At 42.2% G+C, this 15,308-nt stretch overlaps 1 protein-coding gene across 8 annotated transcripts in view; it reads left to right on the top strand.

The window, feature by feature from the left end:
* Positions 1–11,336: 11,336 nt before the first annotated feature.
* Positions 11,337–15,308, top strand: part of RAPH1 (Ras association (RalGDS/AF-6) and pleckstrin homology domains 1) — a 95,529-nt gene continuing 91,557 nt past the window's right edge. For 3 of the 8 annotated variants that reach the window (XM_077885143.1, XM_077885146.1, XM_077885147.1), the window contains exon 1: positions 12,200–12,330. In XM_077885143.1, coding sequence (XP_077741269.1) covers positions 12,280–12,330 — 51 coding nt within the window. In that variant the 5' untranslated portion in view covers positions 12,200–12,279. Of the gene's footprint in view, positions 11,491–12,199; positions 12,331–15,308 lie in introns of those variants that run through there. The other 5 variants (XM_077885144.1, XM_077885145.1, XM_077885148.1 and 2 more) reach the window with 5 other exon arrangements.

Here is a 15,308-nt window from a genome sequence, read left to right on the forward strand (position 1 = left end):
ATTCCTATACATTTCCCTTTACCACCTCCCATGCCCTGTTCCCCCCCCCCCACCAATCTCCCTATGATTAATATCTTGCATTAGTGTAGTATGTTTGTTACAACTGATGAGGCAATATTGAGACATTATTGTTAACTAAAGTCCATAGTTTCTATTAGGGATCAATCTTTGTAAATATCCCATGGGTTTTGGCAAATGTATAGTGACACCTAACCCACCATTATAGTATCATATAGAAGAGTATTACTGCCCTAAAAATGCCCTTTGCTCCACCTACTCACTCCTCCCTCCCCTGGAATCACTTTTTAGCCTGGTTATAGATATATTATTGGTATTCTACTGGTCCTGATGGGCAGGACTACATAGAATTGTACTATTTCATGCTTATGTTGGAATTATTGTGAGAAAGGTGTCATGGCCCAGGTAAACACTGCCAAGGGAGTGCCTGGGTGGCCCAATCTGTTAAGCATCTGCCTTGGTCTCAGGTTGTGATCCCGGGGTCCTGGGATTGAGCCCCACGATGGGCTCCCTGGTAACAAGGAGTCTGCTTCTCCCTCTGCCCCTCCCTCTATTCATGCTCACTCGTGCACTCTCTCTCAAATGAATAAAATCTTAAAAAAAAAAAAAAGAAAGAAAGAAAGATAATGCTATCAAATGTTTTCTAATACCTGATTTGGACTTAAAATTTACACTTACACTTGAGGCAAAAAAGGCAGAAATTTGGAAGAAAGCAGCTGAAGAGATTGGGCAAAGTTTTTAACTTATCCCTGAATATATTTGGAACAATACATTCTCTTTTCATGGAGAAAACAACAAAATCATCTGCATACATAGATGTAACATTTCAATGTCATTCAATTTTTTCCCTCCTGTGTATAAGATTAAAGTTTTATAAACTAGATCCTTACAGTTAGTTTTTTTGTGGTCATTTTACTCAGATTCTTGCCTTTAGGCAAAATAACCCTTAAGCCATTTTCCTCCCATAGTTTTTTTCAGAACTATCATAAAACTACATTATACAAAGTTCAGAATTCATTTAATTGCTTGATACTCTTATGGTGATAAATCTATCTAGGAATACCTAAATTTCATCCTGTGGTTATATGCTCATTCCTTAACTCAATCTCACTTCCTAGGGAGGAAGAACCCTTCTTCTGTATAGCAAATTTTCACAAATATTAAGATTATTGTTAGGTTCATTTCTATTTTTTTTCCCTCACAGCTAAATGATTCTGGCTTCTTCATCTTTTCCCATCAGGTCTTACTTCCCATTCTTAAATTATCTCAGTGGAAATGATGAGAAAACATGCAACATAAGGATGACAATTTAGTATCATGAAACTGTCTTCCAGTGTACCAGGCCATTTCTAACTTATAAATATTCACAATGCCTTATGCTTTCATCCCAGAAGGACTATCCTTAATATTTCAGAGCTTTGACTTAACATGTAATTTACTCAATCAAAATGAACAATGAGTTCTATGAGCACAATCTGTAAAACATGGTAGGGTTCTTGTCCTTGTGGGGTTTATCAAACCATAAAAAGCAGATGTAGGTATTGAATGCATGGTGCAGAACTTGCATTTAATAAACATCTGGAGAAGGAAGATTTCTCTGGTTGATTTGGTGAGTATTTCATGGAGTGTCCTAGAGGTGGCTGGAAAGATTGGACAGGATTTGGATGGGCAGAGCGAGGAGGTGAGGACAGTCCAGACCAGGAGCACAAGAGTAAAGCCACAAAAGCAAAGGCCATTAAGTGAGCAAGGAAAGATGAGAAGTCCAGCCAAAGTCTAACGAAGTTGAGAAGTGTGGGCAGAGAAGGAGGGGGTGGTGAATAGCTTTGAAGGCAATCTTAGGAGCTAATTTGAGACAGTAACAAGTTATGGGCTTAAAAACATGCCTATTTTGACCTCTTGTTGCAAATGATAGTAACAGGCCGTTTTGGCAGAAAGAGGAATCTATCCGTTTATATATCCAAACCTAGGGAAGGAGAGAATATAAGCTAGCAGTTCCTGGAACAACTCCAACCAAGCATGCAAATACCACTGGGATTCTCCCTGTTTTCCTCATCTCTGCTTTGCTCTCATGTTTCCTATGATATTAGAACCATAGTCACCAACATTTTCTGGTTTGCCTTTTCCTGAGTGCCTCATTAGAGAAGAATTGCTTCCCCTCACCCCCGCCCCAATCCTACTCGAAGGAAAGAAAGAAATGCTGGGAATGTCTCTAGTTATCCTAGTGTGGATCACATGCTCTCATCTGTAACCAGTAAAGAGGTACCATGATTTCCAGCTGTCCTTAGAAGCACCTGGTTAAGGTGGAGGCTGGGTTAGGAGGTGCAGCTCCAAAAGAAACATACTGTCTCTAGAAAAAGAGGACAAGGCAGAGATAATAGCAAATGTCCTCTATAAAGCCATTAATCTTTTTCATTGTCACTCTATGAATAAAAAAGCAATGCAAGATCATTTGGAAAGTGGGAATATTGATTAAACACAAAGAAGGAAAAAATTAAAATCACCTGAAGTGTTAATCTAGAGATAATGAACCTATTAATATTTTTGTCTACTTTGTTTTGATGCAAATTTATGTGTATCTATGTATGAGTGTGGCAGACATCATAATGCTCCTCCCCTCAAAAGATCCATGTCCTAATTCCTAAAACCTGTGGATATGTTGCTTTACACAGCAAAAGGGATTTTGCAGATGTAATTAGGGATCTTGAAATAAACAGCCTAACCTTATACCTAACTAGAAAAAGAACAAATAAAGCCCAAAGCCAGCAGAAGGAAGGAAAAAAAAATAAAGATTAGAGTAGAAATAAATGAAATAAAGGCTTAAAAAATTGAAAATTTCAATGAAACCAGGATATGGTTCTTTGAAAAGGTTAAAAAAAATTGAGAAACCTTTAGCCAGACTCATCAAGGAAAAAAGAGAGAGAACTCAAATAAATAAAATTAAGACTCTTAAGATGGAAAGATTATTCTGAATAATTTGGTTGGGCCCAAGTTAATTACAATGGTGCATATGAGAGGGAGGCAGGAGGATCAAAGTTAGAGAGAGAGAGAGACTAGAAGATTCTATGCTACAGGCTTTGAAGATGGAGAATGGGGCCATGAGCCAATAAATACAGGCAGCTTCTAGAAGCTAGAAAAGGCTAAGAAACGGATTCTTCACAGAACTTCCAAAAGAAATGCAGCTCTGTTAACACCTCAATGTTAGCCAGGTGAAACCGATTTTGGACTTCCGACCTCCGGAACTGTAAGATAATAACTATAACTCTGTGTTGTTTTAAGCAACTAAGTTTATGGTAATTTGTTATAGCAACAATAGAAAACTAAATAATGCTGGCACCTGGGTAGCTCAGTAGGTTAAGGGTCCCATTCTTGATTTCAGCTCAGGTCATGATCTCAGGGTTGTGAGATCTAGTCCCAAGTCATGCTCCATGCTGGGGGTGGAGCCTGCTTGGGATTCTTTCTCTGCCTTTCCCTCTGTCTTACCCTACCCACCCACCCACTCTTGCCAGCTCTCTATCTTTCGCTCTCTCTCACGAAAGAAGGAAAGAAGGAAAGAAAGAAAGAAAGAAAAAAAGAAAGAAAGAAAGAAGAAAGAAGAAAGAAAAAATTAAACAATGAATATATATATTATATACATATATATGTATAATATGGGGGTGAGTTTTTTTGTTTTCAACAGAGTCAGGATCATACTGTACCTGATGTTTAGTGATGTACAGTCTTTCAAAATAAAGATTGTAAATTTTTTTGGTTTGTTTTTAGCAGAAAAAAATGACACAGTGAAAGTGGTCCCGGTAGTACCAGAGATTGGTTAGAAGTATTATGCAGGGTGTTTCAAAGGGAGAAGAGAGGCTAGTGGGAACAACTTCACAGATTTTTGCAAAATGGTAGTTTTGAGATGCTGAAGATCTTGAGAGGTGTAGTAGCAGAGAGAACAGTGAAAAGGGACATTTAGGGACATTTGAAGAGCATGACTTACGGGACTCAGTGACAACACTTTAGGTGATGTCATGTTCTTTGGCATAGCCTTCTCTCAAAGTATATAACCAGTGACCAGTTTTTCATCTGTTAACTTTGTTTTTCCATGATGTATTTTTTCAAATGATTTTTCTCAAGCAGTTCAGAAAATCATGCAGATATGACCATGAGGCAACAAAGAGAGACAGCCATTTCTTAACTCAATCATCAATCCCATAAAGGAATTGTTTTTGGTAAAAATAAAATTGTTTTTGGTAAAACATCTGTTTCAAAAAGCACATTTTGTCTATACGTTGCATGTATACATTTTGACCATGAAGTTTGCAAACCTAAATAATATTTTACCTTTTTACAGATTAAACACTCTCATTTACTTCTTCTAGGGTATGCTAAAGATGCACATTTACTCAAAGAAAACGTGAGACACAAATCATCTGAAGTAGAGAATAACAGATGGATACGCATCTCGTACGTTCCCTCCACCGTATTCGCAGGGCCTAGGCAGTGCTGGCAAAACAAAGATGGGGAGAATGCTATTTTGAGGACACTAGTCTTGTGTTGGCCGTATTTTTATTTCCTCATCAGTCTTGCACCTTGGGTGATAGAATTCATTTTGTAGAATGGTGATAAATAGTGCAGTGGGGGACTAAACAACTTTTACCTTGGAGCTAGCGGTTCTTTAACTTTCAAAGTTGATGCAAATTTTAAAAGAGGTGCTCTATTTTAAAAGGTTGTCTCGTACATCTAATGCTGATTAAAAAAAAAAAAACATTGATTTTCTCCTTATCCTGGGTCACCACCAATGGAAAGACTGCACTAATATACCATGTTCATTGCAACTTTGCACAGTGAATTGAATTATATATTGCTGATAAGGAACAATATATATCCTGCAGTATAGTTCAACACATCATATGTGATATCCGTAAACTATTTATTATATGTAAAATATATAACTATAGGTGTATTTGTGTTCCCACTCTCCCCCTCCCCCAGTCCTTAATTACTATGTTTCCAGACTGTGGTCACCAGGTGCCTGTGTATTTCTTTTCTTCTTCAGCCTTGATTTCTCACCTTGGATAGAGTTCCTTCAATTCAACAAATATTTACTGGGCAGCTGTCATGGACTGAACTGTCCCCTCCTCCTGCCCTAACCATCCTCCCATCTGGAATGTTTTTCCCTGTTTACAGTGGCAACTCTAGACCGGGTGACAGCCCACACTAAAGAGATACTTGATGGAAGTTCATGTTCTGCCCTGTATTTTACCATTGCAGACATTTTCGAGATGGGCATAACCTTTACAGTTTCTTATTAAGCACTAAATATCAAAGTCACTCACTCTTTCAATGAGTGTGTAGCTAATATTACTACTACTAATTTAGTTATTGAGCTAGATAGCTGGTTTAAAAGTAGCACTCTGTAACATGTGCTGAATCAGGATTGCTGAGTTCTGATTGGTTGAATTCTTAAGTGGTCTGATTGTGGACGTCAGAATATTCGTAAGAGTGAAGGTTGTGGTAACTGTTCTTGCATAATAGCTGGTGTTTGTTCTAAAGAAATATCTGGAAATGTCCAGCTCCACAAATTTTGCAGGTAACATGCCTCCCAAAAGGGCTACTTATTAAAAAACACCTAATATCACATTCAAATTACAAAGGATGTGTAATATTCTATTTACTACACATTTATATTACATAGGACATGTAAATCCCACTTGTGAGAAAGAAATAGACATGCTTTTATAGGCAAAGATCAAGTGTTCTGCAGTTGTTAATGTTCAACTGGGAGGGGTCATGTGTGTCCAGTATGGGGCATGGGAGGCCCTTACCTCACTTTATATTATTGCCCCAACGCTGTTTCTCCCCTTGGCATTCAGATTCCAAGTGTCAACTAAATCTCACTTCTTCGATGAAGTCATCTCAACATGCTTCAACCCCACTCAATTTTTCTCTTCACTTAATTCCTACTGTATTTAAAGATACCTCAGGGTGAGAATAACTAGATGTATTTACAGTCTGTATTAGAATTGTTGTTCTCTGGTTATTTTGTATGTTCTTGCCTCACCAACAGTTTCTTGAATGCAGAGATCCTTTTTTAAATAAAATCAACTTTATTTTCTATTAAATAATATATACTCTGTGTGTTATTTTCCTCAACATTTTTAAAGGTTTCTTTATCTTCGTAAATATTAACTTGGTTCATTCATTTTAATTGCCAATTACAGAATACAAAATCTTAAAAGATAAAGAAATAACAGAAAGCACCACAATCATGCCACTCTGCAATAAATATGTTTGCTTTCTTGTTGTATTCTCTTCTATATTTTTCCTATGTAATATGTTTTTTCATGAATTCATATTGTGCATGTTTGTAATTTTTTTATAAACATGTACATATCTTTTCATATCAAAAACCATTCTTCTAGACATCATCATTTTCTTAATCTGATTCCTGGACATTTAGGGAATTTCCAAGTATTTGCCATCATCCCACAATATCCTAGCTAATGTTTTGTTCTTACTTCTTAGAATAAATTTATAGAAGAGAAATTGCTTGATCAAAGAGATGCATAGTTTAAGGTATTTTAATGTTTATTGTTAAACTGCCCTCCAAGATAAGGTTGTAACAATTTATATATATTTTTTCTTTTTTTTAACAATTTATATTTCCATCTGCAGGATATGAGAGTGTGTTTTTCCCCATCCTTTCCAAGAATGGGTAAGATCATTTTTGAAAATCAGAGACTATTTCATGTATTTTTCTAGTACTCCTTAAAGTAATACAACAGAGCTGGAGACACAGTGGACACTAAAGAAATAGTTTTGATAAGTTGATAAATAAGTAGTGTTCTTTTCACTACTTAGGATTACAGATTTTTAAAAGTAAATAATTATTCATTAACTCAACACATTTATAGTAAATGGGTTTGTCTCTGGTGTGCCTACTAAAAATGAATATAATACTTTGTTTGAATTACTGAAACATAAGACAGAGATGACTAGTTTCAAAGGTAATGTGTATAAAAGCTACTTTTAAAAAGAAAGTATCCTATTGTCCCAAGAAGTCTCTTGGGAATAAACAATTTGTCTCATTTTTCTAAGAATAGGAAATACTAAAACTTCTCCTCTGGAGAAAAGGACTATGAATTTAGGATATGAAAATCTTCCCATCCATTAGCTATTAGAGTCTTCAGAATCAAGGGAATTGTGCCAGAGAGGAAGTCAAAACCTGGTGTGGATTTTCATAATCTCAGTTCATTTTAGAACCTATCCTTCCTTCAAGATGAAGGGGGAAAAAAATCAACACTAAGATTTCTGGGGAGAGTTTTTATGTTTCTATTCATTCCTGAAAGTTTGTTTTATTTAAAGATACCTCGGGGCAAAGGCAACTAGATGGATGTCCTATTTAGTTAGGCGATTTAATTTTACAAGGCTCCTGCTAAATTATCAGAGAGATCATACTCAAGTAATAATTGGTCCCACTTTTCCAATGTACAAATCTCTCCACCTTATGTAAAGTGGTAATCATTAAAAATTAGCATAGCTTTAGAAATTACTGATTTGAAACCTCAATTAAAAGGATATATCCCATCATCCCTTTATAACATTTTTCTATGATTTGCTGAAAGTGCTAGAAAGAGTTCATAGCTCATAAAACATTATGTAGTAGAAAGAGCATGTGAGTAGGGTCAGAAGATATGGATTCTCATCCAGTGTCTTCTAATAATAGCTACTTAACTTAGGCAAGTCACTCTTCTTGGAGCTATAGTTTTCTCCGGAAACCTGCTCCTCCATCTGGAATCTCTACTTCACAGAAATGACCACGACATTTCAGTCTGTCTCCCAAACCAAAATCCTAAGGGTCATCCTAGCTCTCTCCTTGTCATTCATTCCCTCATGTCCAATTATATATCAAGTCCCTATGGAGTCCACCTCCTTAATATTTCTCCCATCTAGCCCCTCCTGCCCACTTCACCTATAGCATATCTCATCCCGGTGTTACCACCTCCTCCTAATTTACTCCTGCCCCAGTTTAGTCTGTCTGGTCCCAAAAATTCAAACTTAATTGTTTTGGGACTTAAAATCTCCAAAGATTTTATTATTTATTAATATTGTCTAGAGTATCAAGTTCAAACTCCTTGGTTTAGTACATGAGGCCCACCCACCACCCCCTTTTTAAAAGAAGTCCTTCTACTTTTTTGTCCCACCTCTTTGACCCTTTTCTGTGCCTACCCTGACAAAATGGAACCACCTGCCGATCCTCTAAAGCATTGTGCTATTTGGCACCTCCATTCTTGCATAGGTATTGTTGCCTTTGTCTGAAATGCTGGTTCCCTCCCTTCTCATCAGGTTAGCTCCTCTCTGTCACTGAACATTCAGTGCAAGAATCCCATCCAGCAGCACCTGAGTAGCTCAGTTGGTTAAGTGATGGACTCTTCATTTTGGCTCAGGTCATAATCTCAGTCTCATGAAATTGAGCCCCGCATCAGGCTCCACACTCAGCAGATAGTCTGTTTGGAATTCACTCTCTCACACTCCCTCTGCTCTGACCCCCTCTCTAAAATAAATAAATAAAATCTTTAAAAATAATAATAATAATCCCCTCCAATAGAAGACTTTCCTGAGCTAGGAATGTACTCTGCAATAGTGACTTCCTCGCATCCTTTAGCCACTTAGACTTTGTGCTTTCTGAAGGCAGGAACCACCTTGCCATGTCTTTTTTGCCTTTGTGTTACTAGGCCTTAGAGCTCAACAAACCCTTGTTGAATGAATGCATAGTTTCATGATTTAAAGGAAATGATAAGAACTTGCTTACTCTCCTCTATGGCCAAAAGTGACTTTTGTTTTGTTTTGTTTTTCTTTCTTATTAACCTTGACCAACGAAAGCCCCAGGAGGAAAGATAATTAATTAAAAGCTATTTAAAAAGCACTCAATGATCTATTTTTTAAAGGAAGTTCAGCAAGAGGAGTACCTTCCTTCTGTAGTATCACTCAGCCTGGTAATAGCATTTGATGACAATAGAAATTTATTAGGTCTGGCACTCAGGTGTATATAATCTCAATAAATCTGGTCATGGAAATGGTTGGAAGGCTATAGACAGATTTGAATTATCACTTATCAAAATGTTTGCATTTGTTAATTTAAAAATATTTATTGTAGGGCAGCCCGGGTGGCTCAGCGGTTTAGCACTGCCTTCAGCCCAGGGCGTGATCCTGGAGACCCAGAATCAAGTCCCATGTTGGGCTCCCTGCTTCTCCCTCTGCCTGTGTCTCTGCCTCTCTCTCTCTGTGTGTCTCTCATGAGTAAATTTTAAAAATATTTTTAAAAAATTAAATTAATAAAATAAATAAAATAAAATAAAAATATTTACTGTGGAAGGTACTATGCTAGTATGGAAGATACAAGAATAAACTTGTATTACATTCATTAGGGAAGATCATGACTTACTGAAATAATTAGAGGTAATAAATGGTGAATTCCACAAGAAAGGAACAGAAGGCAAGAAATTGGTCAGCAGTACCATCTTCATTTATGAGATTACAGCATTCTACACACAAATATTAAAGCACCTACAAAACTTAAAATGCAAAAGCCCAGTTATATCTCCAAAGTACAAATACCTCAAGTATGAAAAGCAGCTAGCTAGTTAACTGTGTCACATGGTCCTAGATACCAGTTTGAAAGTATTGTGTACCAGTTCGGAACAGATTGAGCAAAAAGACTGGAACCATTTGGAAGTCCTCAAGAATATCTGAAAAAGGGGGATGCAATTAACCAAACCAGGATATGGCCCCAGGACAGAGAAATGAACACTCTGGTTCAGGGAGTCCAAGTGTCAGAAATGTACAGTCAATTCTTTATCTGTGAAAATTCAAGTTGCAGATACTCGGCAAGCAGATGGGCAGACGTGATAAAGGAATGTTCACGGAAACAGATTCCAGATCACACTTCCGATTGGTCAGTTGTTTTATTTTTTTTAAAGATTTTATTTATTTATTCATGATAGACACACACATACAGAGGCTGAGATATAAGCAGAAGGAGAAGCAGACTCCGTGGGGAACCTGATGCGATGCGGGTGGGCCTCGATCCCAGGACCCCGGGATCATGACCTGAGCCAAAGGCATATGCTCCACCACTGAGCCACCCAGGTGCCCCTGATCAGTTGTTTTAATGCTGTCATCAGAACTTTCCATGTAGCCAGGCAAAAAAATGACTTAATTCTACTTCTTCCTTCCTTTGATCAACTTCAGGAGGTCAAAATAATGATATAAAACTTGAAGATTAAAAGTCTAAGTCCAGCCTGCATCACAATAAGCAGTATCTGAGGAATTGAGAGCTTGGTGATCAAGGGAAAATGCCAGCTCCTTATCCCTACACAATTTCAGCAAGGAGGTGATAGGAATTAAGAACGCGGGCAGCCCCGCTGGCTCAGCGGTTTAGCGCCCGCCTTCACCCCAGGGCGTCATCCCAGGATCGAGTCCCGCATTGGGCTCCCTGCGTGGAACCTGCTTCTCCCTCTGCCTGTGTCTCTGCCTCTCAAGAACAAATAAATAAATAAAATCTTTTTAAAAAAATGCAAAATAGGCAAAATTTAAAGGTCAAAAGTAATCAATGATAACGGAACTGCGCAATTTCCAAAAGCTTGTCGTGCATGAAAATACAGAAAAGTTGTCGGGCAAAATGGGTTTTCCTTAAAAGAAAAAAAAAAAAAAAAGCCTCAGACTGCAACGACCATAAGCCTCAGACTGCAACGACCAGGGTCCTTTAAGCGCCCGAGGCATCGGAGGTGTGGCTGGGGCGCCTGAGCCGTGGGTGAGCCGTAGGTGCAGGCTCACGGGGCCCGCCGGGTCCGCTCGGGGCTCCAGGGAGTCCCACGCCCAGGGCCGGAGGCCACCGGGCCCGCATCCAGCGGAAGGCGAGCCGGGGGTGGGCCGGCACCGGGGCGTTCCTGCCTCGCTCATTCATTCCCTGATTCACCGGCTCCGGGAGGCGGTCCGCAGGCGCGCGGGGCGGGGGCAGCGCCGCGGGCAGCCCGGCTGGGTGCGGTCCGGCGCCCGCGGGGAGGGCGAGCGGCGCGCGCGGGGGGCGCGCGGGGGGCGCGGGAGGGGCGGGCGCGGCCGGCGGCGCCGGAAGTGAGTGGCTGGCGGCGGGCGGGGGCAGCGAGCGGCCGGGCGCGAGGCAGTCGGGCCGTCGGCCGCCCGGCCCTCAGCTCCGCCTTCTGCGTCTCGGCCGGACGCGGCCGCCCTGGGATCGGCCCCCGCTGGGCGCTGCGGCCGCCCCGCCCGCGCGCCCCGCCCCGCCCCCGCCGCCGCCGCCGCCGCCGCCGCCGCCCGTCGGTCGGTCAGTCAGTCAGTCACGCTGCGCGCGGCGCGGGAGCTGCGGGCGCTCGCGGCGTCTCCGGGGAAGGAGCGCCGCGCCTGAGGAGGCGGCGGCGGCGGCGGCGGCGGGAGCAGGGGGAGCGGCGGCCGCCGGACCATCGAGCAGCAGCCGCGGTGAGTGCTCAGCCTCGCCCTCGCGGCGGGCGGGGAGGCCGGCCGGGCGCGGACCGCCGCTCCCGCCTCCATTTTCCCGGCTCCGGGCCCCGCCATCCGGGCGCGGTGCGGGCGGCCGAGCCGGGGCGGGGTCGCCGCGGGGCCGCTTGGACCACGCCCAGCGGGGCGGCGGCGGGGCGCAGCGCCCGAGCGAGACAATGAGGTGCTGAGGTGCGGCCCCGCGTGGGGAGGGTGCGGTTCGCCTTGGACCCGGCGGCCGGGACCCCCCCCCCCGGCTTGGCCGCAGCACCCGGGGCTCCGGCGCCCCCCGCCCCTCATCTTCCCTAAATGAATTCGGCGCAGAGATGGAGAAACGCGGGGCGCCTTGCGCGTCCTCTTCTGATCCAGCGGGCTGAGCAATTGCCCCCGGGCTGCTGAGCCCGCAGTCCCCTCGGCGGTGTGCATTCCCGCCGGAAATCCAAACTGCAATTCCCGGGGGCGGGGGGAGGGGCGGCAGTGTGCCGGTGCGGGAGGCCTCGGTCCGAAGACGCTCGGAGGTGGGGGGGGGCGTATTCGCGGGTGTCAGGGCGTCCCCGCAGCGCGAGCCGGGAACCGCCTGAGCCTGGGCGCTTCCGAGCGCGGAAGCCAGAGCCTTTCCGAGGGGCACAAGCGTCGCAGCGAATGTTGCCTCGCGGGTGTGTGTAGGGGTGGGGGGGGGCGGTGAGGGGGTCTTGAATCCTGTGAGGAGAGCACTTGGGGAAACCTGCGGAAAATCTGAAAGGTCTTCACTTCACCTCCCGGTGAGGGTGGATGTGCCTGCAGCCTTGTGTCCTGGAGACGTGGGAGGCCGCCCGTGTGTCGGTGTGTAAAACCTGCTGTGTGGGAACCGCGAAGGGAGCGGGCTAGGGTAGGGATAGGGCGTGAACGGGTTATTCAAAGGGGGGGTGGGGTTGGATCCCCGGGTGGCCCGGGGCGTGACCCTGGGGCCCCGGGATCCAGTCCCGCCTCGAGCTCCCTGCATGGAGCCTGCTTCTCCCTCTGCCTGTGGCTCTGCTTCTCTCTCTCTGTGTCTCTGTGTCTCTCAGGAATAAATAAATAAAATATAAATAAATAAAATTAAAAATAAATAAATAATAGGTGGCGGTGAGCTCATAGGAATATTAAATCCAGCGAATCGTTCAGAGTGAGGGACACAAAGTGGACAGGACCTGCAGCACGGAGTGGTTGGAGAGAGCTCGTGGAAGCCAGGCAAGCCAGAGGCTCCGGAAACCCTTGGAATTGGCTAGCAGTGTGACAGCTAAGCTATTAACTCTGAATCGTACTTTCCTATCAGTAAAATGGGAATAACCCCACCTATTTACCCTCCCCCCCACCCCACCCCCGGTGGTTGTCCCACAGATTAAATGGGATAATGTATGCAAAATGCTTGAGAAGCCCCGGTGGCCCAGCGGTTTAGCGCCGCCTTCAGCCCAGGGCGTGATCCTGAAGACTGGGGATGGAGTCCCGCGTTGGGCTCCCTGCATGCAGCCAGCTTCTCTCTCTGCCTGTATCTCTCTCTCTCTCAGTCTTTCATGAATAAGTAAATGAAATCTTTAAAAAAAAAATGCCTAGCACCTTTCAAGGTACTGAGGTGTTGGCAAATGTTGATTCCTTTCTTCCCCCAGCCAGCTGCTCTTGGGATTTTCCTAGGGGTAAGGTGTGTGTGCGTTGGGGGGGGGGGGGGGGGGGGAGGGGAGAAGTTAAAGTAGATAGTAGTAATGCAACCCATGCATTATATAATAAAATGTAGAATAAAGCTACAAAATAGGGGAGCAAAGAGGAGAGAGATTAATGCTAGAGTGGGAGCGCTGAGGGGAAAATCTCAGAAGCTGCCAGATTTAAGTGGAACCTTTATGAATGGGCTAGGATTTTAAAAGAAGGAGGGGTAGGATTTCAGCTGATGTAGATGGGGAGGACATTCCAGGCCGAGGTTGGTACTACCGTTTGAGAGCCCAGTTGGGAAGTAAGACCAATGGAGGAAGGGCAAAATAGAGACGCTCCAAAGCTTTTTAGCTCTTGTTGAGTCTGACCTTCAAAGATTGTCTCTGTTATTTTGCTTTTTGTGTTGTGAATTTCCCAGAAACCAGATCTAGCCCTATTCAAGTAAGTACAAAAATGTCTACAAAGCTTTAATACATGATTTTTTGGATTAGACATTTTGTGTGATTTGGACTGCCGCTCTCTTCTGTTTGAATTTAATAAAGAATTATTTGTAGATGTCTCCTCATGGTGAATATTAGCTCTATTTGGTAGAAAAAGCAGCTGATTTTTCAGACTCAGAGGTCTCATTAAGATTATATAGTAATAACTGGCTAAAAGGAGTGGAGTAGTGTGCCTCAAATAATTTATTTTCACTACTATTTTAACACTTTATTCTCAGAGGAGGGTTTTTTTTTAACCATGTCTTTGAGAATAATTAGAATGACTTTTCTTTTGGTTTTGCTGTCTTTTGGTTTTCACCCCATTAATAATTACTGTATTTTTTAGATTAGCATGGTGAGGGGCACCTGGGTTGCTCAGTTAAGTGTTAGAGTCTTGATTTCGGCTCAGGTCATGACTGTAGGGTTGTGAGATCTGGCTCCACTCTGGGCGTGGAGCCTGCTAAAGTTTTTCTCTCTTCCTCTCCTATGTAGACTACCCGTCTCTAAAACAAAATTAACAAAAAATAAAGATTAGCATGGTGGATGACATCACACTTTCATAGATTCTATAGAATCTCTTGGCTTTGTCTTGGTTCTGAAGTAGTTCAGTGTCAGCAGTAGTATTGTTAATTCCAGACTCTTACTTTAGGAAAGTTAATATTAGCAAAACAAGATATGTGACCTCAGGCAAATCTCTTATCTTGGTTTCTTCCTTTACCTGTAAAGTGAGAAATTTGGATTAGATCACTGGTTTTCAAAGTGTGTTTTACTGAACTCTGGAGTTTTGAGGAGTTTCAAGGTTCTGTAGATGTTTCACTTAAATCTCATTAAAAATATATTTTAAACCTGTGATAATTAAAAGTGACTACTAAATGACATGCCCTGTTGTAAATGCTTTACATGTAAAATTTACTTAATTCTTGCCATAATTCTATGAAGTAGGTTGTTTTACTGTCTGAGCAGACCAGGCACAAACTACAGAGCTTATAAAGTGACAGAGCTGGGTTGAAACCAAGCAGCATAATTTTTAAGCTTGTATTCTTAGCCACATTTTTATACTGCCACCATAATAAAATAAATGGCACACATAAGTTTTTTTTTTTGTAAAATATACAACCTGAAATTTACCATTTTAATCATTTTTAAGTGTACATTTCTGTGGTATTAAGTATATTCACAGAGTTGTGCAACCATCATCACTATCTTCAGAACTTGTTCATCATCCCAAACTGAAATTACTCCTTAAATAATAACCCTGTACCACCCCCACTTCTAGCCCCTGGTAATCACTTTTCTTCCTGTTTTTATGAATTCTAGGAATCTCATATAAGTGGAATCATGCAATATTTGTTCTTTTGTATTTGGCTTATTTCACTTAGCATAAGTCTTCAAAGTTCAACCATGTTAGCATGAATCAGAATTTCATTCCTTTCTAAAGACTGAAAACTATTCTATTGTATGTATATACCACAATGTTTATTCATCTGTAGATAGATGTTTACTGTTTTCACCTTTTGGCTATTGTGAATAATTGCTGCTCTGAACGTTGTCATACACATACCTGTTTGAGTCCTTGCTTTCAGTTCTTTGGGGTATATACCCAGAAGTGGAATTGCTGAATCGTATGGTAATTCTATGTTTAATTTTTGAGGAACCGCC

This window comes from Canis aureus, chromosome 36, assembly GCF_053574225.1.
Source record: "Canis aureus isolate CA01 chromosome 36, VMU_Caureus_v.1.0, whole genome shotgun sequence".
Classification (NCBI taxonomy): domain Eukaryota; kingdom Metazoa; phylum Chordata; class Mammalia; order Carnivora; family Canidae; genus Canis; species Canis aureus.